Source organism: Molothrus aeneus, chromosome 13 (assembly GCF_037042795.1).
Source record: "Molothrus aeneus isolate 106 chromosome 13, BPBGC_Maene_1.0, whole genome shotgun sequence".
NCBI lineage: Eukaryota > Metazoa > Chordata > Aves > Passeriformes > Icteridae > Molothrus > Molothrus aeneus.
Window position 1 is genome coordinate 4306667 of NC_089658.1, and position 21371 is coordinate 4328037.

The following is a 21371-nucleotide window of genomic DNA, read 5'->3' on the forward strand; positions in this document are numbered from 1 at the left end:
TTGGGATTGCTCTGATCCCAACCCCACTGCGGTCAAATTAATCATTGTTACTGGGTTGAGATTTATGTGGGACCATTGTTAGATTTGGTTTTTTCTCCTTTCAATACAAGAGTATTTTCAAAATTTCTCCTTTAGCCAGAAAGAGGTGAGATTAAGCTACCTGTGTTTCCATGAACACCATTGTTTAGGCAGAGCCACAAGGTAATGGAAATTGCTGCACTGTCCAGTCCCTTCCATGGGGACAGCGATAGACTGATCCCAGTTCACCCCCAATTCTATTAACTGTGAAGAGCTACGACAGTTCATTTTGAAGATCCGAGAGTAAAATATTGCAATAAATCAGTAAATGTGTTATTGCAATTTCCTGCCTGTATAAGAAATGTCTTTCCATTAAAAAATCTAATAGTGAGTTAAGTCTAATATCTTTTATTGGTTTAAATGTCAAATTTCCCATCACTATTTAATAAATCACATGTACAAAATGTGAATTAAGTCCTACTACTTGCGGCATGTGTAGACAAAGCAAATCCTATGAGCAATCAAGTCAGAAATATGATTTGATTAGTTTCTGAAATAGCACTCAGGATGCTTTGTTTTCTTTGTCTGATGCATTACTAACACTACAAAAACCCTCTTTGCTGTGTATCTCAAGGTTTGACAAGTGTATCAGAATGGACATTTCAGTGCCTACACAACCAGCAAGACCACATTTATTATTATTATTTATTATTATTATTTATTATTATTATTAGGAAATTCATTATATCCCATACAATAGGAAAAAAAAAACAGAGAAAAAGCAAAAGAATCAGAGAAAAAAACAGAGAAAATCATATTCTTCTCCATGTCAAAATACAACAGACCCTTTCCAGCACACAGTTAGACTAGTTTTGTAATAAAATTCAAGACCATTCTGGTATGAATGCAGGGGGGGAAAAGAGAGAGGTTTTTCTGTTCCCTCCATTATTTTAACCACTTGCATAGCAAATGCATCACTATTGTAAGGAGTATTTAAAAATAGTGAAGCTATTTTTAAATCAGAATATCAGTCATGCTATATAAAAACTTTTTTATGTGGTGAACTTCCTGACTTTTCTGGAAAATCTGCCCTTCCCTCAAGCCAAATCACATGCAGTGTGTCACAAAATCTATTTGGAGCCCTTCTTTTGGTCACAAAGAAAAAGAGAATGTTAGAAGATCATGTTCAACACAACTTCTCTGTGAGATCTGCAAGTGTAAATTGGGTCTGTTGGACTGTCAGCATGAGAGCAGCTGTCCAGCAGCACAAGCACCAGTTCCTGAGCAGTTATTTCTAACAAGTCAAGTTATCCATCTGGTGTTCACTGTAAGTTTTTGACATTTCTACATTTCAGTTTTATAAATCACTGCTTGACTTGAATAAGCCTTACTTAATTTTATTCTAATGTATGTCATTTATACACTGTCAGAATTGATTGACAGTAGCTTTATTTAGATAGGCTTCCATTTTGACATATTTTGTTATTATCACATCAACATTTTAAACTGCAGGAGATGGTTTATCTAAGACCTGCATGCAAAGATTATCCTTCCTTTTTCCATTATAAAAGTTGTTGATTTTAGGTTTAAATAAGGGAAAAAACTGAGCAGCAATTTATAAAGATCATCACATTTAAATACCCTGTGTTTGGATTTCAAAGTGACAGTAATTTGCTTTGGTAGTACCCACATATAACTTCTTGAATGTTCCAATTGTTTCATAAGACTTTGTAGAAAGTATTTTATACTCTGCAGACATTACTGGCCTGTTTTTCTAGTTCTTTGCATTTAGTGCAGTTATTAATATCTGAGGAAATAGGTTATGAGAGGAGATTCTTCTGATGCTGTATCTGATTTGGTATCAAACCAGAACAGCAGGATTTGATGCAACACAGTATCAGGGCACTTAGCCACACACCGAGGAGGCAGCTGATAAATAATAAGTGCATTATCACAGGATGGCACTGTGAGGGATTTGGATGGGACCTTCATGGCTCAGCTCTCTGCTCTGAGTCCTGGGTAAGTGATGTATCATTTCTGAGAGGTGCTGTTGCTGCTGCAGGTCCAACTGAAGTGTGTATGATCTCCCAAGCCATCTATTGCCATCCTTGCAGGACTTTTAATGTTTTAGAGATGACAGCCTGAGCTGCCCAAGTTATCATTTAGGCCTCTTTCTTCTTGCTATTCCTGTCACACAGAAGGAAACAGATTATTCTCTTCACATCATGCTTTTACATGCTTGAACACTCCTACCACGTCCCCTTTTGTCTTATTAGATTCCACTTGTCCAGTGTTTCCTCACAAATCACATTTCCCAGGCCTCAGATCCCATGAGGAAGGCTGGCAGCCCAGGTGGGCAAGCTGGACACAGTAGCCCAAACCACCCTTCAGTGTTACACCCCAGGATTAGGTGCCTGTGTTATACCTGTACCCCATGTACTGCACACAGTTATTTACTGTTCACTTTTTCTCTGCTCCCAGCAGTGGGGAGGGGCTGGATGCTGAGGGGCTGACTGCCATGACTCAGTGATCGCACTGGCACAGTCACATGTCAGGCTGACAGCAGCTGAACATGAGCCCAGGTGGGCAAGAAGGCTGCTGGCCCCTGGGCAGTACCAGCAGCGCTGTGGCAGCAGGAGCAGGGCAGTGACCTCCATCCCCCTGTGCTGGGCACTGCTGAGGCCACTCCTCACACCCTGGGCTCACATGGGGGCCCCTCACAACAAGGAAGACATGGAAGGGCTCCAGCGTGTCCAGAGGAGGGAACAGAGCTGGGGAAGGGTCTGGAGCACCAGGAGCAGCGCCCCGGGGGGACAGGAGGTAAGGGTTGGTCTCTCCTCCCAGGCAATGGTGACAGGATGAGAAGGAATGGCTTCAAACTGCACCAGTGGAGATTTAGGTCGGACATCTGCAGGAATTTCTTCACAGAAACAGTGATTAGACATTGGAACAGGCTGCCCAGGGAGGTGATGGAGCCACTGTCCCTGGAGGTGTTTAAGGAAAGACTAGCCATGGCATTTGGTGCCGTGGTCTAGGTGACAAGGTGGTCTTCGGTCATAGATAGGACTCAGTGGTCTCAGAGGCCTTTCCGAAGCAGATCGATTCTGTGACCGCACCCCAGCGTTTCCTCAGGGGCTGAGGGCAGCCCCGAGCTTGGCCTTGCCCGAGGGGACGCGGGAACCTCCTCAGTGGCTCCCTCAGGGTGGGGCGAGGCGCGGGCAAGGTGAGGGCACCGCTTGCACCGGCGCGGAGCGGGTGGAAGGTGTGGGGCCAGGTGTGCAGCCAGGTGAGGGCACCGCCTCACCGGCGCGGGCCGGGCATGGCCGGGCGGGGCGGGTGGAAGGTGTGGGGCCAGGTGTGCAGCCAGGTGAGGGCACCGCCTCACGGGCGCGGGCCGGGCATGGCCGGGCGGGGCGGGTGGAAGGTGTGGGGCCAGGTGAGGGCACCGCCTCACCGGCAGGAGCCGCGCATGCGCGGGCCGGGCGGGCGGGGCCGGCACGGCTGCGGGCGGGCGGGCGGTGGCGGCGGGGTGCGATGACGTCAGCGCGGCGGGACGCGCGCGGGCGGGACGGCGCGGCGCGGCGGAGAGCGTGAGTGGCCGGCGCGCGGGCCCGGCGCGAGCGGGCAGCGCGCGGGAGGCGCGGGCAAGATGGCGGCGGGCCCGCCTCACCCCCCCTCGGCCCCACAGCCCCGGCGGGCGGCTCCGCCACACGGCCCGGCTAGACGGGGCACGGATAGCCTGGTTGCTACAGGCGACCGGGAGCGGTGGGTGTGGGTCAGGCCGTGCCTTGAGGGAGAAACGGGCTGTCCGTCTAAGCCAGCCCCTCGCGGCGTTCCCGCACCGCCCGTGGGGAGACTCGGACTCAGCCTGAGGGGGGTCCCGGTGCTTGGGACCCCGCCGGTCCTTTAGGCTGTACAGGCCCACCTGTCCAGAGCGGGAGTTGTGTGTGGGGGGAGATGCAGCCGTGCTGAGGAAATTCGCTGTGAACCCGTGTCAAATGCCACATGCTGTATGACTGTTTGCGCCTTAGAAACTGCTAATGTCGTTCCTAGTGTAAAGCCGTGCTCTTCCTTTGCTGTCAGGGACAAAATCACGGCTGACAGCACGGAAGGTCTCGCAGTGTACTCAGGGTCTGTCTTCTCTGTGCAGTTCTCTAAATACAGATTCTTATTTCTGCATTATTTGCAAATGAACTGCGCTACTGGGAGAATACATGGATCCTCGTATTCTCTCTTCAAATATATATGTCAGTTTAATGAGCTTTTATTATCCCTCGATTACAATCAAGTTTGGTGTACAAGAGATGTTTTCTAAGATGCTTCAGTGTTTGAAGACTCCGTGGTGGGTCTGTTCTGATGGTTGAAGTGATGCAGAAATACAATCTCTGTTTTCAAAAACTCCCTTCATCCAACTGCATTACATTTTGGTTTGTATGGGTTTAGTAGGTTGTCTTAAGGCATACAGAGATCCGTGGGCTTGTTGGCACAGGCTGGGCTAAATCCTTATAGAAAATTCAGCTCTTTATGTAATGTGACAACAGGTGAACAGTCTGCTAAAGCAGTGTCATTCATGGTAAAGGCCAACAGAATCTGACTTTGGATCTGATTAAAGGTTAATATTGTCTTTTTACCTGATTTTGAATAATTTAGAAGTGTCTTTAATTTCCTTTTAGTGTCTGATTCTTCAGATAAGTAAGATTAGACTGCACTCAAAATAGACTGCACTCAGCTGTTTAGAATTTATTAACCTTAAAGCCAAGGATTTAACTTTATTTCAGAATTGTTAACACTGTTCTGGAAATTCTTGATAAACCTATAAATATTTGCCCCTGTGGACTTTCTTCATTTGTGGCAATGGTTCTGTGTTACAGCTGCATAAAGTGTTGACTCTGCCCGAGCTGACTTGTACAGGAGCCTTCACATCTTATAGTTACATAAGAACAGAAGTTTCAGTTTTATTTTACTTCATCATTAATTAGCTGATGCTGATTGTTAGTGCATCTCTGATCTGTTTTTCTTTCTGAATTGATCACCAACTTGCCCAGTTCTCTGTCACAGGAAAGATGATTCTACTTGCATCACTGCTGTAGAGCAGTCCATGCAATGATTTGTTTGAAAGTTTTGATAGTCTTTGTACTGTTTACTGTCTAACCACATAGAAAATTACATTTTTCCGTAGTGTCAGTCTCTTTTTGTTTTCTCCTTGGACTTTTGGCTGTTTTTAATAAGGAACAATGCAAACACTTTGCACAAACACAATTTACAAATAAAATTATCTTCTGACAACCTTACTGTGCTCATCTGATGTACATGACCTAAATGCTGCCAACAAGTTAAAAGTAGTTTTAAAAGTGGTTTAAGGTAAAATTATTAATTGCATTTTTTTTGACACAGGTATGAAAACTCAATGGGGTCATCCAAAAATGTAATAAGTGAGCCTGTTGATGCAGAGGAAGGCTATAACATGATGGTAAGACATTCAGTAGCTATTACACTGTATGGTATTTTTTCAACAGCAAGAAAAACTAATTTTTCATGTTGGGATTAATTAATAAATCAGTTCATTTGTACCTTCTATGAAAGTATTGATTCTAGGAGCTTAATAAATGTTATTCATTAATACTGTAGAGAGGAACCTTCAAAAAGGAATTTTACAGTAGAATAAATCTGAGCATTACTTCTGTTTTGCATCATTTCTAGTTGTGTTAGTATGGGGGGATTTTTGCATTTATTCTTTTTCAGCTGGCTCCCATTTTAAGCTGCTTTTATCCAAGCTGTGCTGTGGTGTAAGACCTCAGTGTTTGGTCACACTCAACAGTGTGGTGTTCCTGGAAGGGGCTGAGCTTAGAGCTGAATGACTTTGGGAATGCAGTGGATGAAACTGCTCGGTTTGTTTGCATCAGTGTATTTATATCTATGAGCATCATTTTAAAAGAATCCTCATAAAAGGTCCTTTAGTATTTATACCCATGACAAGTAGCACAGACTAAATAAGAAGCATTTGCTGTTTAAGGCTGAGCTGTTTCTGTCCCTCCTTTGGCCTGAGGCCTGATTGTATGCAGAGCAGAAGGAAACTCCTTTGGACAGCTGAGTAGAAAACAGCAGGGATTCAGTCAAAGCCAGGGGTCAGTGTGTGAGGGAGGGGACTGCAGTGAGCTCTTGTCAAATGGAAAGGCTGTTCCTAGCCCCTCCTGCCCTTGGCACGGTGATTCTCACAACTGCCTGTTCATTGCTGACTCCTGCTTGGGCCTCCCTTTTGACTCATCCAGGTTACAGAGATCAGAATTTTAAGTTAGGCTCTAGTTTCATTATACAAAATACCTTGAAATGTCATGATGAGATACTTATTGTTTCCTTTTAGGCTTTTCTGGCCTGTATAAAAATAAATAATTTGGGAAGTTAGTTTGTTGTGGACTAATGCAAAGTTTTAGACTCACTTCATTAAGCAACAAGGGATTAAAAACCCAAACCAAACTTGCTGCAGCAGAAATGGTCATGCTTACTAAAAACTCCTAGCAAGAATAGGCAATTAGTTTTATAGAATAAGGATAGATTGGAGCCAGTTCTGTACAGGTTCTGGGGGTTTTATGTGCTTTATTTGAGTTGCTTTGGGCCAAGGTATGTAATTTTGCTCTGTTTTCCAAAACTTCACAGATTCAGCAGTGCTATTTTTCCTCTGTTGTGTTGCCTGGTCGTGTGTCTGGGCGGGTCTGTGAAGCACTAGATGGCACACTGTGCCTTCCAAAAAGGCAACTGAGGACATCTGGATGAGAAAAACCCAAGTTAAAAACTATTAGATTAGCATTAAAGAAAAGGACTTTCTCATTTGTGTTATGTTTCCTGCTGCCTTAAAAAATTCTAGCCACTCATCTTCTATATTTGTTTTTAGTGTAACTTTACTGTATTTTCTTTCTAAAGATGTAGAAGTGGTTGCAGGCTTGAGCTATATGATGGTAAAAATGAAAAGAGGAAAAATGTACCTCCTGATTAGTTCTACAGAAAATCAGTCTAAAATAATTAGGTTTGTTTAACTTCTTCATGGTTAAGTTGGCCAGTGTTTAAAGCTAACGTGGTCAGCAGTTTGTGCTATCATGGCACATAACTGTATCATCACTGTACATCCTTGGGCTTTGTTGCAAGTTGTTGTCTGAGGATTAACTCTCCTGCACTGTAGAAGAGGCAAGATTTTATCTGATTGACATCTGTCAGTTATACAAATACTTCCTAATGTACTTGGTTTCAAGTGTCTTGTGATGGTGCATGTCCCCAGTGCAAAGAACTGTGTTTATTAGTAAATGAAGGGCATCCCCAGTGTCTCTTATTCTGTCTTTGAGTGGTTGCAGCTTTGCAGTAACAGCCCATCACAGTTGCCAGGAAATACTTTCTAGGTTCTTCTCAGTGAGAGAGCTGGGATTTTAGTCATGCTTCAGATGCTTCCCATACAGCTCATGCCTTTCTCCAGGCTCTCACCCATCAGCCAACACATGTATTTGGTCTCTGCTGCCTTTAGCTTGTATAATTAGTTCTAATTGACACAGGGTAATTAAAACATTTGTGAAGTCTGCTGTGATGTCCCAGCAGCATTGTCAAGCAGTTAAATGAAAGTGATGTGGTCTAAAGGTACCCACCCTGAGGGCTGGGTAGTTACTCCCATGCTATGCTGCTGAGTAAATCTGCTTCTGTGCAGAAGAATGGCAATGAAAATGAATGCATCCACCTGTTTCAAATATTTGAGGAAAATTCAGCAGCTGTGCACCCCACATTGGATGGTGTAGCCACATACTGGATGAAATCAACATGTCAAACCAAAGATTTCTCTTTCTTTTGTGCCCATGGATGTATTTCTTGTTTTCAGGCTTCTTTCCAACGCTCCAACAGCCATGACAAAGTGAGGAAAATAGTGGCAGAAGAGGGACGGACAGCAAGGAACCTGATTGCCTGGAGTGTCCCACTGGAAAACAAGGAAGATGATGGTATGTGTTTAATAGTCTTCCCAGTCTTTGCACTTCCATCCCTCTGTCATCTGGAGTTCCTCATCTGGAAATATTTTCCTTATGTAAAATTTCTCTATTTAAAGATGTTCTGTTTAGCATACATAGTGTAATTTAGAAGTTTTTTTACAAAATGTGCCTTGTAGTTGGCAGATCACTTTGTAAAACCTCCAGTGGCAGATTAAAAACTGTTTTAATTTATCTGCAAGTGACATCTAAGACTGTTTTCTTCTGCTGATATTGTCAAGATAGTTGTGTAACACAATGATGTTGTCCTAAAGTGCTCTCTTGTAACTGGGGAATTCAGAATTGTAGGGATGACTTAGAACAATCTAACAAATTGCTCTCTGTGTTCTAAAACAAAGAAATTTGGAAGTTTCTTTTGGGATCATTTCAGCTTTGGTAAATGCCAATGAAGACTTCTCTCTAAAGAAGGGGATATGTGGGGACAGCTTTCCCTAATGCAAGTCCTCAGAACAGTTTTATTACTGTTTTAATACTCTCTTGTGGTATGATGACTTAAGGAGCCAGGAATTGACTTTTATTTTTATCCTACTCAAACTGTTCCAGATGTCTGAATGCTGGTTTTGAGAACTTCATCTCAAATATTTTTGTAGCTGCATGTCCCTGTCCAGGTGCTGCTGCTTTTAAGTGTCTAAAAGTAAATTTTTTTATGCTGTGAAGATGGTTGAACATGGGAACCAGTTGCCTTGAAAAACTGTGGGCATCATCTTCCTTGGAGATGCTCAAAACCTCCCTGGACATAGCTCTGGGCAGCCTGGAGGTTGAGTTAAACCATCTCTAGAGGCTCCTTCCAACCTCAGCTGCTCTGTGATTCTGCCACTGGAAAAGATATTTCTAACAAATGTTATGTCTTAAGGTGCAAGATAATTCACCCTATGCCTGATGCAAAGTTGAAACTGTCTTTAAGCAGAGTAGAACTGGGGCCCAAAGTATTTCCAGTTTCCAAATGACACTTCTGGGGAAGGTGGTGATAGTAATGTGTGTGAGGTAAGGGAACATGCAGTGTATTTCCAGTAGTATTTTTGAGCAAGTTGTGAGTTGATTCACTTTCTGTGTAAAGAGGCTGTTATTTTTGAATACTACCTTGCTTGTAATATTATTTTAGAAACTTGAATGCTTTTTCCTTAAAAATGTCTGTGAGTTGTAGATTAATGTTTGCTCTAACAAATTCTGCTAAACCATGATAAATGAATGTAAAAGTAAATTTTTAGCTTTCATTAAATAGTAGTTATGTACAGTAATTAAAGTCCAAGTAGCTGTATTCATTCCCTTCTTTTGGTCATATTAGCCCCATTGTAGTTTTAAAACTTAGTCAGTGGGGCTTTCTTTTTAATATTTCTTAAATTATAAGCTGACCTTTTTGCACAATGCAAAGGATCTGATGATTATTGCCTGATGGAAAGTTTCCCTGTGAAAAGGAACTTGTGGTTAGTGAAAGCCTGGCAGAGGCAGATCCTTTATCTCTTGACCCTTGCCTGGTGTGGGGGTGTTTATGGTGAGCTCTGGTTCATTTTTTACTGATCCTTCCATAGGTGCTGTGTCCCTGAGGGATGACACAGCAATATTATGGATTAGGACACTTCTAACTTGTTCAAGGGTTGTGTAAATCAGGCCAAAGGTTCAGGGTGCCTGGGCCAATCCTGCCACTCTCCTGTACAAAGCAGAATTTTGTGTTTGGGCAGTTTCTTCTGCTCATAATGTTCAGAGGTATTGATTTGGCAGCACCAGTGTGTGATTTAACATTTTAAATTATAAACTGTTATTCATAATGAGATTTTTTTTCCAGACACAGTGAAGGTATAAGCACTTTTTATTACTAGGGTTATAGAGGGTTTTATAGAGGATTGATTAATTAAAATGCTGAATTCACCTTTTCCATTTGTATCCTTTTTCTATTTCCTTTAAAAATTGTGTGCTTTGTTCTTCTTCCCATTTTTTTCCTCTTGCTCTGAAAGACTTGTGTATTTTATATAGCATACATACATAAAAGAGAAATCAAAACCTTCTGATTCCATACATAGTTCCAGCCAGTAAGCAGTATTTCCTTAAAAAGGAAAGAGATTTCTGGAATGGCAGGTGATAGGTCTGTTGTGTGTTTTGGAGCAGTGTGCACCCCAGTTATGTCAGATCTGAAATTCTAATTATGAATACAGATCAATGCCATGACCAAATCCCAGGCACGGTGGGGATGCTCTAGGAGAGTGACTGTAACACTTTCCAACCATTGACATTCAAATACTCCTTCATAGAATTCAGTAGTACACAGCAGATTCTGTTGGATAAACTAATCAACCCTATTTTCAGCTTGGTTTCTTGGAGGAGTCTTGAAACAGAAATATTCACTCTTCTGGTATTCTGTTTCCAGAATGGAATTTGTATTCCAAACCTGCAGCCAGCAGTCACCAATTGCAGTCACATTGCTTTTGCCCACCTTGGAAGGCTGTGATAATTCCAATGGAGGGTTTCAGAATTTTTTCTTTTGTGATTATTTCACATGCTTAGAATTAAGTTTGAGGCACTGAATGCAGATAAGCAACTACACACAAATTTTATTACAAAATCTTAGGTATTATATTAGCAACAGTTAAAAAATTGCAGAGGCTTGACATGTAAATGTTAATAGATGGGAAGATATCTCTGGAACTTTGAGATGTGTAGAAAAATTGGAAAATCTGGTATTTGTGACTGTTCTCTTCCTATTCCCTATTTGTTTAAAATCCCTTGGGCTCTTGCCATACAGAATTCATTTGCAGATTAAGCATTTCAGGGTAAAGAGACATATTTTAGTGGTTGAAAGGTACCTGGCACACTCTGGGGAACTTGCAGCATATTCCACTGTTTTAGCAAGCAACTGCTGCAGATAAGAAGTTTTGTGGGTTGTGATCAAAGTGATGAACTTTGTCTCTCTTTGGCCACGTGAGGCACTGTGAGAGTCCTGAGTGCACACATTGGGGTGAGCCCTTGCAGCAGGGTCTGAGGGGCCCTGGCAGAATGCGGTGTGGAGGGAAGGGGACTCTTTAAGGCTCATCAGTCCCAAACCTTGAATTTCACTGGAACAAATGGGCAATCCAGTCTAGTGCAGGTAGGTGAATACAGGGCCACTGTATTCTGGGTGAGACCCTGACGGTAATGCATAAAATAAATTTTGTGCAAAATATATTGCTGTAATTTAATTTAGAGGTGGGAAAACACGAAGAATTTTGGTTATATCCATCCTTGAAGGCAGTCATTTCTCCAGGTCCTATAGTAGAGGTGGCCTTTGAGTCATGGAGAAATATGTGTGTTGTACATAGCCTTTGAGTCATAGAAAAATATGTGTAACATAGCCTTTGAGTCAAGGAGCTGTGAAAGAGTATGGCCTTTGAGCAAAGAGCTATGTGTGTTGTACATAGCCTTTGAGTCATAGAAAAATATGTGTATTGTACTTGAATATCTGTACAACTGTTAACAAGTAAAAAAAGGAAGAACTATAGTAGAGGTAGCCTTTGAGTCCTAGCAAAATGCACCTATTGTACTTGAATATCTGTCTAGAGGCTTTGCCCCAGAAAGTCCCGGTTGTCCTTAATTGAGCTGCAGCTGTGACCAATGAAGATAACTGGGATAAAAGGGGGTGGGGTAGCCAGTCAGGGAGAGCCTTGAAAGAGCCCTGAGTTGAGAAAGGACAACATGCAGAAGAAGGAGTCTGTGCTGTGAAGATCTGCAGCTGTAAGAACATGCCGAAGAGGTATGGGACTTTAGGAATCTGATAACAACAGTATAAGACTCCAGAAATAGAACAACAACAAGGTCCTTAGCACAGTACAGTTAGAAAAATAGCATCTACTGCTGCTGCACAAACTTTTAAAAGATGTGGTTCAAAATACAATTAGAAACTTCAGTATGGTTCCTCAGTATAAAATTACCATTTCTGCTGAGGGTGTGATGATGAACAGTGTCAAAGACATTGAACCAACATACGCAGTTGATTTCTGCCATAGCCAGGACAGAAATAAAGGCAGCAATTAACTCCTAAATGTGAAGGCAGTTCCCACATTTCCCATACCAGTAAAAGTATCCAAAAGAGGGAGGTGAACAGGATGGTTGTTGAGGTTGTTAGGTAAAAGATAGCTTTTGAAAATAGGTTATCAGTGGGGGTTTTTGGCAGGTATTGGCACCTCTGCTTTTTGGACAGGAAGATTCACAAATCATAAGCCCTGTGTGCTTCATATTTAAACACCAGACAGGGAGGAAATGGACTTCTAGTGTAAAATATGGCTGTAGCTCCTCCAATGCTGCAGAACTTTGATACTTTATATATTTCACATGGGCAACTTAATAGCTAAAGGAGATGATTTTGGGGCACAATTGTTCTCTCCTTACAATTCAGTCAGCTGCTAGCAGGGGGTGCCTTTCAGGTGTCAGTGAAGTCTGTGCCTCTCTTAGCAAAGCCAGCATGGTGTAGCTACACACCAGTTACACACCAGTTACACTGCACATACAAACAGCCATTGGGCAGTGCTGCCACTGCTTGGGAGTATAGAGAGACAAAAGGAGAAATAATCTTCTCATTACCAGAGCCATTATTGTAAAGTAATGAACAAGAAAGCTTGAAAATGTGGCTGCTGCTGAAATGCAAAGTTTTCTGGCCTACACACCTTAAGAAAAAGTTAGTCCTTGTCCCACACTATATTGAGTTTGCAAAACCTGCTATTGTGCATCTAAATGTCTGCCCCATATAGGAAGTGCCTGGAAACTTGCTTTTGTCTTTAGAAGGGACTTGTTCAGACATTTCACAGATCTTAGATGATGGATTGTTATTCTGGATTTTATAGAATCTAAAAAGTCTGCAACTTGATGTGTTCTCTGCCCCTTTTTATTTCAGTAAACCCTTACTTGTGGCAAACCTTTTCACTGTGCAAGTCCTGTATGCCATTGCCTTCAAAACCTTGTCTTTGCAGAATGTAAATCACATCAGAAGAGAGATTTGGGTGATTGAAATATTTCTGTTATCAGAAGTCTACCATGGAATATTCCCCAGTTCAAGCTTTTTAGTGACTAGGAAGGTTTTATACAGGTAGTACCTGAATGATTTTTTTTTTCCTCAATGCTGCTAAATTGAGTTCAATATATTAGTTTATACCTGTTTTTTGGCTAATGTAGCATTTTAAAAATGAATTACCAAGCAAATCATTTTTAATTTGTTTTAAATGAAAAGCCTTGTTGCCTGGAATAGCCAATGATCCAAACCAGCTGTGCAAACCATCTGTACCACTGCTTGATTAAGACAGGTTTGCAGCTACTTTACATAACCAGAGCAATGTAAAACAGCTGGGCTGCATTTGGGAATTTGGCCTCATCTGTTAAAAACTCAACTGGACAATTCTGAAATTTAAGAATATCTCCATGGTCTAGGAAGGACTATATTCAACTAATGCATTGCTTTGCTTGGCTTCATCCAGCTAAATAATCTTGAAACTTCTCTTTGGATGTAATCTTTGCTAGAGAAAACTCTGGCCGTAGTTACTGTTTTGTCTTAACTTGCTTACATTTTTGGTAACTGGATCCTATGAGTTTTGTGTTGAGCAAGTTTAGATACTTGGAGGAATAATTCTTTTTACATTACCCTATAGCAAATCTCAAAGATTAAGTGCACACAGATCAGGTTGGTCTAGGCTAACACAGATTTTTCTATGCAAAGATAACTCTGAATCAGTTAAGTGCCACCAGTGCAGCACTGAGAATAACCTGGAATCACCCCCTCTGACTGGGAATTTAAACTGATTTTGGAAGCACAGTTGCTCAAGTTACTTTGTATAAACAGTGGAGGAAGACAGGTATGTTTGAGAAGGGATTTCATGTCTAAAGGAGAAGGACTTGTGTTCTCTGAATGTTTTTCTCTCTTCCTTTGGCTATCTAAATGTTGATGAACTAAATCCTGACCTAAGTTCTGTTTTTTCCCATCTTTCTTGTCAGAACAGCTCCAGAAGAACTAAATCATTACATTTAGTTTTCCTAATTAATGTATTTCTTGTTTGAATTCTGTAATAGCTGGTGGAGCAATCAATCAAAAGCAGACTTCTTAAAATTTATATAGAAAACTAGTATCATGTTTGACATGTAGATTGTAATTTTATGATTTTTAGAGGCACTGAGAACTCAAAGCTTACCTTTGTTTAATAAAGCCTGTGTGTTTTGCCTTTCTTGTATTTTTTTCATTCTCTAGTGTTTTCTGGCATTATCCACATTCTAAACAGTGGAATATATATTTTGAATATAAAATTTGCCAAACCTCTTAACTCAGAAATTGTGCCCCTCTCAGTACACTGCAAGATGAGATATGTGCATTTTAGAGTGCTCTATTTAATTAAAATCATTATTGTTGATTAAAACAGTTGCTTCTCCCACAGGAAAATCGAAATGGCAATCTGGTGGAAAAACAAAAAGGGTGACTCAAGGAACACACAAGACTGCAAAACAGGTATCTGCTCATTTCTTACTGTGACATAAAATAGATGACATAACACTGGTTTTTTCTGTTAGATCACTGGTATATTGGTGGCTGATTAATGCTTTTCTAAAACTGTGCATACATTGTCTTTTCAAAGCATATGAATTTCAAAGTCAAGTATTGAGAAGTTAAAATTGCCAGAATTTAGGTTATCTTGCTCAGCCTTTCCTTTTGGCACTTCCCTGCCTCTGCACACATGACTTATTGGCATTGAAGTTATTTGAAAGAAAGTGCTGTTCAATAAAATGATATAGGATAGTCTTGCTGTAATACACTGCTTATACAGGGGCTGCCTTTCTTCCCAGTTTCTAGTTAAAGGAAATTTCTTGACCTTATGTGTCAGTGGCTCAAGTCAGTATATCTTAATTTGGAGAAGAGTCCAGGTGAGTAAAATTTCTAAGAGTTAGGACTGGAGAGCAAATTTGACTGAGAATTGTAAAGAAGACACCACTCCTATTTTTATTCAGTTTTTTTTTCCCTCTGTGAATGACAACCTTTATTACATTAATAAAGTAATACCTTAATCTTTCCTCATGTTTAATATTTTTAACCACTGTTTTTCTTTGATTTATGGATTTAGCCATTAGTACAGCTTTAGCCATTTAATGTTTTGAGGCAGCCTGTCAGAATTTGGTAATAAAGCATATGGAAGATGTTATTTTTTGAAAAAAATAAAAATGTTCTGCTTCCATAGAGATGTATTTGCATCTTTCAAACCCAGGCATTGCTTTCCCAGTGCAGTTTGGCATCTGTGTTCCCTGCTCACACAGTGCTGCATTACAGACATGGTGTGTGCTGCTTCCCTTGGTGAGGCAGGGGGTGTCACTGGTGTCCCTGGGGTTCCCTTGGTGAGGCAGGGAGTGTCCCTGGGGTTCCCTTGGTGTGGCAGGGGGTGTCACTGGGGTTCCCTAGGTGTGACAGGGGGTGTCACTGGTGTCCCTGGTGTTCCCTTGGTGTGGCAGGGGGTGTCCCTGGTGTTCCCTTGATGAGGCAGGGGGTGTCCCTGGTGCTCCCTTGGTGAGGCAGGGGGTGTCCCTGGGGTTCCCTTGGTGAGGCAGGGGGTGTCCCTGGGGTTCCCTAGGTGTGACAGGGGGTGTCACTGGTGTCCCTGGTATTCCCTTGGTGTGGCAGGGGGTGTCCCTGGTGTTCCCTTGGTGTGGCAGGGGGTGTCCCTGGGGTTCCCTTGGTGTGGCAGGGGGTGTCCCTGGTGTTCCCTTGGTGTGGCAGGGGGTGTCACTGGGGCTCCCTTGGTGTGGCAGGGGGTGTCCCTGGTGTCCCTGGTGTTCCCTTGGTGAGGCAGGGGGTGTCCCTGGTGTTCCCTTGGTGTGGCAGGGGGTGTCCCTGGGGTTCCCTTGGTGTGGCAGGGGGTGTCCCTGGTGTTCCCTTGGTGTGGCAGGGGGTGTCCCTGCTGTTCCCTTGGTGTGGCAGGGGGTGTCACTGGGGCTCCCTTGGTGTGTCAGGGGGTGTCCCTGGTGTTCCCTTGGTGAGGCAGGGGGTGTCCCTGGGGTTCACTTGGTGAGGCAGGGGGTGTCCCTGGGGCTCATTTGGTGAGGCAGGGGGTGTCCCTGGTGTTCCCTTGGTGTGGCAGGGGGTGTCCCTGGTGTCACTGGGGCTCCCTTGGTGAGGCAGGGGGTGTCCCTGGTGTGCCTGGGGCTCCCTCTCAGGGTGTGCCCCCAGAAGAGGGAGGTGGAGGGCAATGTGTACTTTGGGTTCTGTCTCACCTGGGGGTTAGGTGAACCCTGAGTTTTCAGGAGACTGCTTGGTTGCTACTCAGGGTGGGATTGTTGTGCTGAAGCTCCTGTCACTGACACAGTGCATTCCTGGTGGCTCAGTTGAGGTTTGAGCACTGCTGAGTGTCTGTGCAGCTTGGCATCTCAATTTGGCATTCAGCACCTTCATTTCTGCTGCTTTTCAGACACTGGATTCTGCTGTAATTGGTGGCTTTTTCTTTTTTGGCTTAGTTTTGTTGAGCTTTCACATTTAATTTTCCTTTACATATAAATGGGCCACTAATCTCAAGAAAATAAACTTACAAGAGCTGTTTCATATGATCTTACCAACCTCATCTTCCTTTCAGTAGGGTGCTGGCAAATATACATTCAATAAATTTTGGCATCCCAGGAGTTTAAATATACATTGCATGCTTTCCACAATTCCTGAGATTACTGAAACTATTAGGAGAAAAAAAAAAACAAATTAAAAAACACCAAGAGATTTAATTTAATATCACTTTCATTGTCCGTGCTGGGTTACTTGGGATGTAAGAAGTGGTGTTTCTGTGTCTGTTAACTTCAAAGGTACATCAGCTTTGCATCTTCTGCACTTGAAGGTTTGAACTGTTGCTGCAAGTTAAAATACTTTTTCTGATTTAATGCTAACCTGCTTGTGTGATAGTGTCTACAAGAAATCAGGTAGGTTAGAAGGTTTTATCCTTTCAAAGGTGTTCTGCTGGAACACTGGTAGCAGTAAATGTTGCTTGGGTTTTACTGAGACCCTGAAAGTCTGCTTACAGGATAATGATGGAACTGCTGTGGCTTACAGAGCCTACACAAGGTGTTTTTCTCATTAAAATTTGGCTGATATATAAGAGAAAAGATAAATGGGTGCCAAATACAGCAGATGGATAACATTTATTGCTAAATATCAAAACATATTCCATGACATTAAAGATAGGTTTGGACATGTGTCTTTCAGAGTGGGAATTATGCATGTTTCCCATTCCAAAACAACTGATCCTTTTTTATCAGCAGTATTATCTGAATGACTGTAAACCTAATCACTTTCCTGAGGTCCCATTTTATAAATACAGACAGCAATAGGTAACACTGTTATTTTAATGTAGCTATTTATGATTCTGTAGTTGTGCTTGCTTCATTATAAACAGTAGTTTCAAGGAGCTATAAATTAGCCAGAATATAAGCTTTGCTTTAAATGTTTTTACACAAGGCCTCAGCCTAGGAGCATCGTTTTTCCTAGCAGTTTTTTAAAAGGTGACTTATGTAATGGAAGAAAAAATATGAAACCCTTCTGAAATTGCTTTTCATTGGTTGTTTATGCCATGCATCTTTCTGAGCATGACTCTCATGCATACATTAACTGGGGTTCATCTGGAGTACAGTTGAAGCACTTGGAGATATATGTAAGGGTAGCCAAGATGTTGGTGTGATTGTAGTAAATCAGGTGCCCATTCTTCTGCAACTTACAGAAAAATTAGCATCTCACCACAAAAGCAGATGAGAGCATAACCACTCTGAGGCACTGTGTCTCCCTCCCTAAGTGCAAAGTGGAATTTGTTTGATGGTGTGTGGTACAGGACAAAAAGGCTTGAATCCTGGCCAATTGTTTTGAAAATTACAATGTTTCTAGTTAGTGATTGGATATTCTAATTATAAATTTGTATTACTATGTACTGTCCTGTGTGGGGTCAGTTTCAGCTGTTCTTATTCAGTCCCCAAAGTAGAGCATTTACAGTGGGACTTTGCATTAACCCCTGCAAGAGTACTCCAGTAGGAATTGATGTGCTGCAGATACATGCCTCAGTGGAGCAGTGCATCAAAACTACATTAAAGGTGCTATTAAATACATGAATGTAAAAAGCCCACCCAAACCAGACTACCTTAACAGGTAGCTGATAGCTCCATCAGGACATAGCACACAGCTGGGTGTCACCTGCTGTTCACTGAGGGTGCTGGTCCACTGGATATGGAATGCACAAGCTTATGGTAGCAGCCTTTTACAGCTTGTTTTCTTCTGTGGGAGAGAAGTTTAGGTTTAATAAGGGCAGTGTCACAGAACCAAGTAGTGATTTGGTATTTTTAGCCAAATAGGTGTGTTTCAGAACTCTTTGGAATGTCCTGCACACCCATTCCATTTAGCATGTTTGTGGGGGTACCAGTCATTGGTTTTTCTGGGTCTGGATTGAAGACACTTGAGACAGTAATTTGTGTTTGGACTCAAGTGTTTATTTCTTATCAGTAAAACAGTCTCACTACTGTGAGTTCAGCTTTTCATTAGAAGGCACAAAATGGCCAATAATCTCTTGGTACAAGGGCTTTTAAGACTAAACTATCCAATTAAGAGCTGACACCTAGATTATTTTCCCTTTTAACCCAGTAACTGATCCCAAAGAGCCCCCAATGCAGACTTTTCTGTCCAATTACAAAATGCCACCCAAACCCATGAAGAAGAAGGAAGAAGAAGCAAGAAGAAGAAGAAACCCAGGACAGCACCCTGTGCCCTCCATCTTGCTTCCATCCACAACCCTCTGGTTCACATTTTAAAAATCCAAAAACCTAATTATCTCACCAAGTGATATATACCCTGCTCTCTATAATCTATTCCACACTTTTGTGGATTCCAGTCTATCTTGAAGTCTAGGAAACTTTCTCCATGAATGAGGGTCAAAGTCAGTGCTCCCCTGGGGATCAGGACACCCCAGAGCAGACACAGAAATATTTCTGGTGCCCTGGGTTTCCATACATGTTGGCTGTCCCCTGCACCTGTGCAGCAAAGCAGTACTGGGTCATTTAAATCTGTGGTTTAGGGTGCATTTCAGTGGCATTAACACGTTTTACCATGAGGGTTTAAAAACAATCACATCATATGTAATGTCTTGGTAATAGAATTTCTCTGTGGTGTAATATTGCTGTTATGTTTTAGTAAAATGCTATTTTCACCTCTGGATATACACATCTGTCAGAAAAAGTAATACAGGATATGTAATTAGAAAATGGATCTTTCCAGTGTGCTGAGAGGCAGAGTATCTCATACTGTTGTGGAATGCAAATATGATAACTGTCAAAGAAACAGAATCTAGTTGATCATAAGTGCTGCCTATATTTAAGAAAGTGTGTGTTAAAAACCTCAAGTGAGTGCAATGATGTGGTGATCTTCAGTGAAAATGTTCTTGTTTACCAGGTGTTTCAATAGGTTGATGAAAGGTGTGTTGCACAGAGACCCAACTCCTTACCACACTTCTGTTTGTTGTTCTCCTTTCCCCTTGTACCTTCTTGCTTTCAGAACAGTTCCTTGGACTGTAAATTAACAGCAGCAGGAGCTGGAGACAAGAACTTTGACAAAAGCCCAACGAAAGCCAGGCAGCCTCGGAAGGTGGATCTGCGGGCTCGCTACTGGGCCTTCCTGTTCGACAACCTGCGGCGGGCGGTCGATGAGATCTACGTCACCTGTGAGTCAGACCAGAGTGTGGTGGAGTGCAAGGTAATGCCCCAGCTGCCCTTTGCCTATCTGCCTTCTGTCTGGCTTTTTTATATTTTGCAAAAGAGGTAAATGAGGAATTAGAGCTTCATTTGCATTTTGTATAGGCTTTTAGATAAGAAAGCTGAGGATATATGTATTCATATTTAGGAAAATGCTTTCATCTTGAGCAAGGACTAATTTTTAAATTATATAAAACTTGTCATGTTGTACATGATATTATTAGAGCTCAGCTGTTTGGTGAAATCAGATTTTGTTAATTGAGTTCTGATTTTGTTATTTTTGTGACTAAGCACTGATTGATTTCTTTTTCCCAGTAATGTCCTTTACTGTAGGTGGCACTGTTGTAGTTCAGCCTTCTTCACATTCATTTGCTTGCTGTTAAGTGGCTTAATTACACTCTGCTCCCTTTTTCTGCAGTGATAGTTATCACTCTTCTCATTCTCCCTTTGTTAAAAAAGTGATTGGTGGTCGAGTGTAAGCAATGTCTGGTTGGGATGTCACTGTAAGACACTTCCAGTTTCAAATAACCTGGATTTGTAATAGCTTGTGCATCTGGTTCACATTTTATTGTGATTTTCTAGTAGATCTTTAGAAATACCCTTGTCATTTAATAAAAATCACTCATGCTTTGGCAATGGAATTTATCACAAGCATTAAGAGAAGTCAGAATACATTATAAAAGAAATGTTAAAGAGATGACTTTGTTTTCATATTAAACGTGGCTGGAAACTCAACACATTCTGGAAATGATTATCTAATCACTGTAAAAAAATTCATATATCAATTTAAGTAAACTTTTTTTCTTATCCTATGCATCTCATTCTCTGCTGTAATCAGACACAGCCAAATTGCTATTGAGATTAGTGTACAAATACATTTCATTGAAAGCAGCTTTGAGAACTGAACAGTAGCTCAGAGGCTTCCAAATCTCTGGTCTAACACAATTTAACATTTTGTTACTGAACTGTCTTCCTGCTCAGGAAACTTTCTGTAGAATTTTTTGGTTTAAGAAAGTCAGCCAACCTTGCACTGTAATTAAATTAGCATTTTAAACTTTTGTGACTGGAAGAACAGAAGCGTTTTGTGTCATTATCACATCTTTTGGGGGTTAGATATCGTTCAACATTTTAATCGGGCTGCTTGATCTGCTTTAGGATGGGGACACGACGTAGCCTGAGTGAAAAGTCTTCATTTCAGCAGACTCTTGACAATGATGTATGTATCTGTGTGGATCAGGGTCCTTGTTTGCAAAACAGAGGTGAAAAAAACCAACAATGAGCAAACAGGGCAGTCCAGTGTCAAATGCTGTGAAACTTATGTAATGTTCATATTACTCTTACCTTTCAAAAAGTTTTTTTTCTCAGCACAAGTGTGCCTCACCTAAGCAGCTGGAATATGTGTGCTCTGGTCTTTTCTCTGGGATTTTCTTTTACAGGTTACTGTTAAATTATGACTATTCTTTTGATAAATTACTATCATTTCTGTTAATTAAGTTATGAAGTGTGAAACTGCTTAGTCTTGCAAAGAATTTTTACTAATGTTTCTCTTCTATAAATTCTATTATTTGTCATTATTTTATGATGGTTTTGACAGACAGTCCAGTTTCTCCCATTTTGACTGTAGGTAGGAAATAA

General features: G+C 41.6%; 1 protein-coding gene across 1 annotated transcript in view; it reads left to right on the forward strand.

Moving 5' to 3' along the window:
- The first annotated feature begins 3556 nt into the window (after positions 1-3556).
- The window catches only part of SCAPER (S-phase cyclin A associated protein in the ER), a 141267-nt gene continuing 123452 nt past the window's right edge, over positions 3557-21371 (forward strand). Inside the window, exons 1-5 of the mRNA XM_066558860.1 lie at positions 3557-3608; positions 5413-5488; positions 7874-7991; positions 14420-14490; positions 19540-19737. Coding sequence (XP_066414957.1) covers positions 5426-5488; positions 7874-7991; positions 14420-14490; positions 19540-19737 — 450 coding nt within the window. The 5' untranslated portion in view covers positions 3557-3608; positions 5413-5425. The remainder of the gene's footprint in view (positions 3609-5412; positions 5489-7873; positions 7992-14419; positions 14491-19539; positions 19738-21371) is intronic.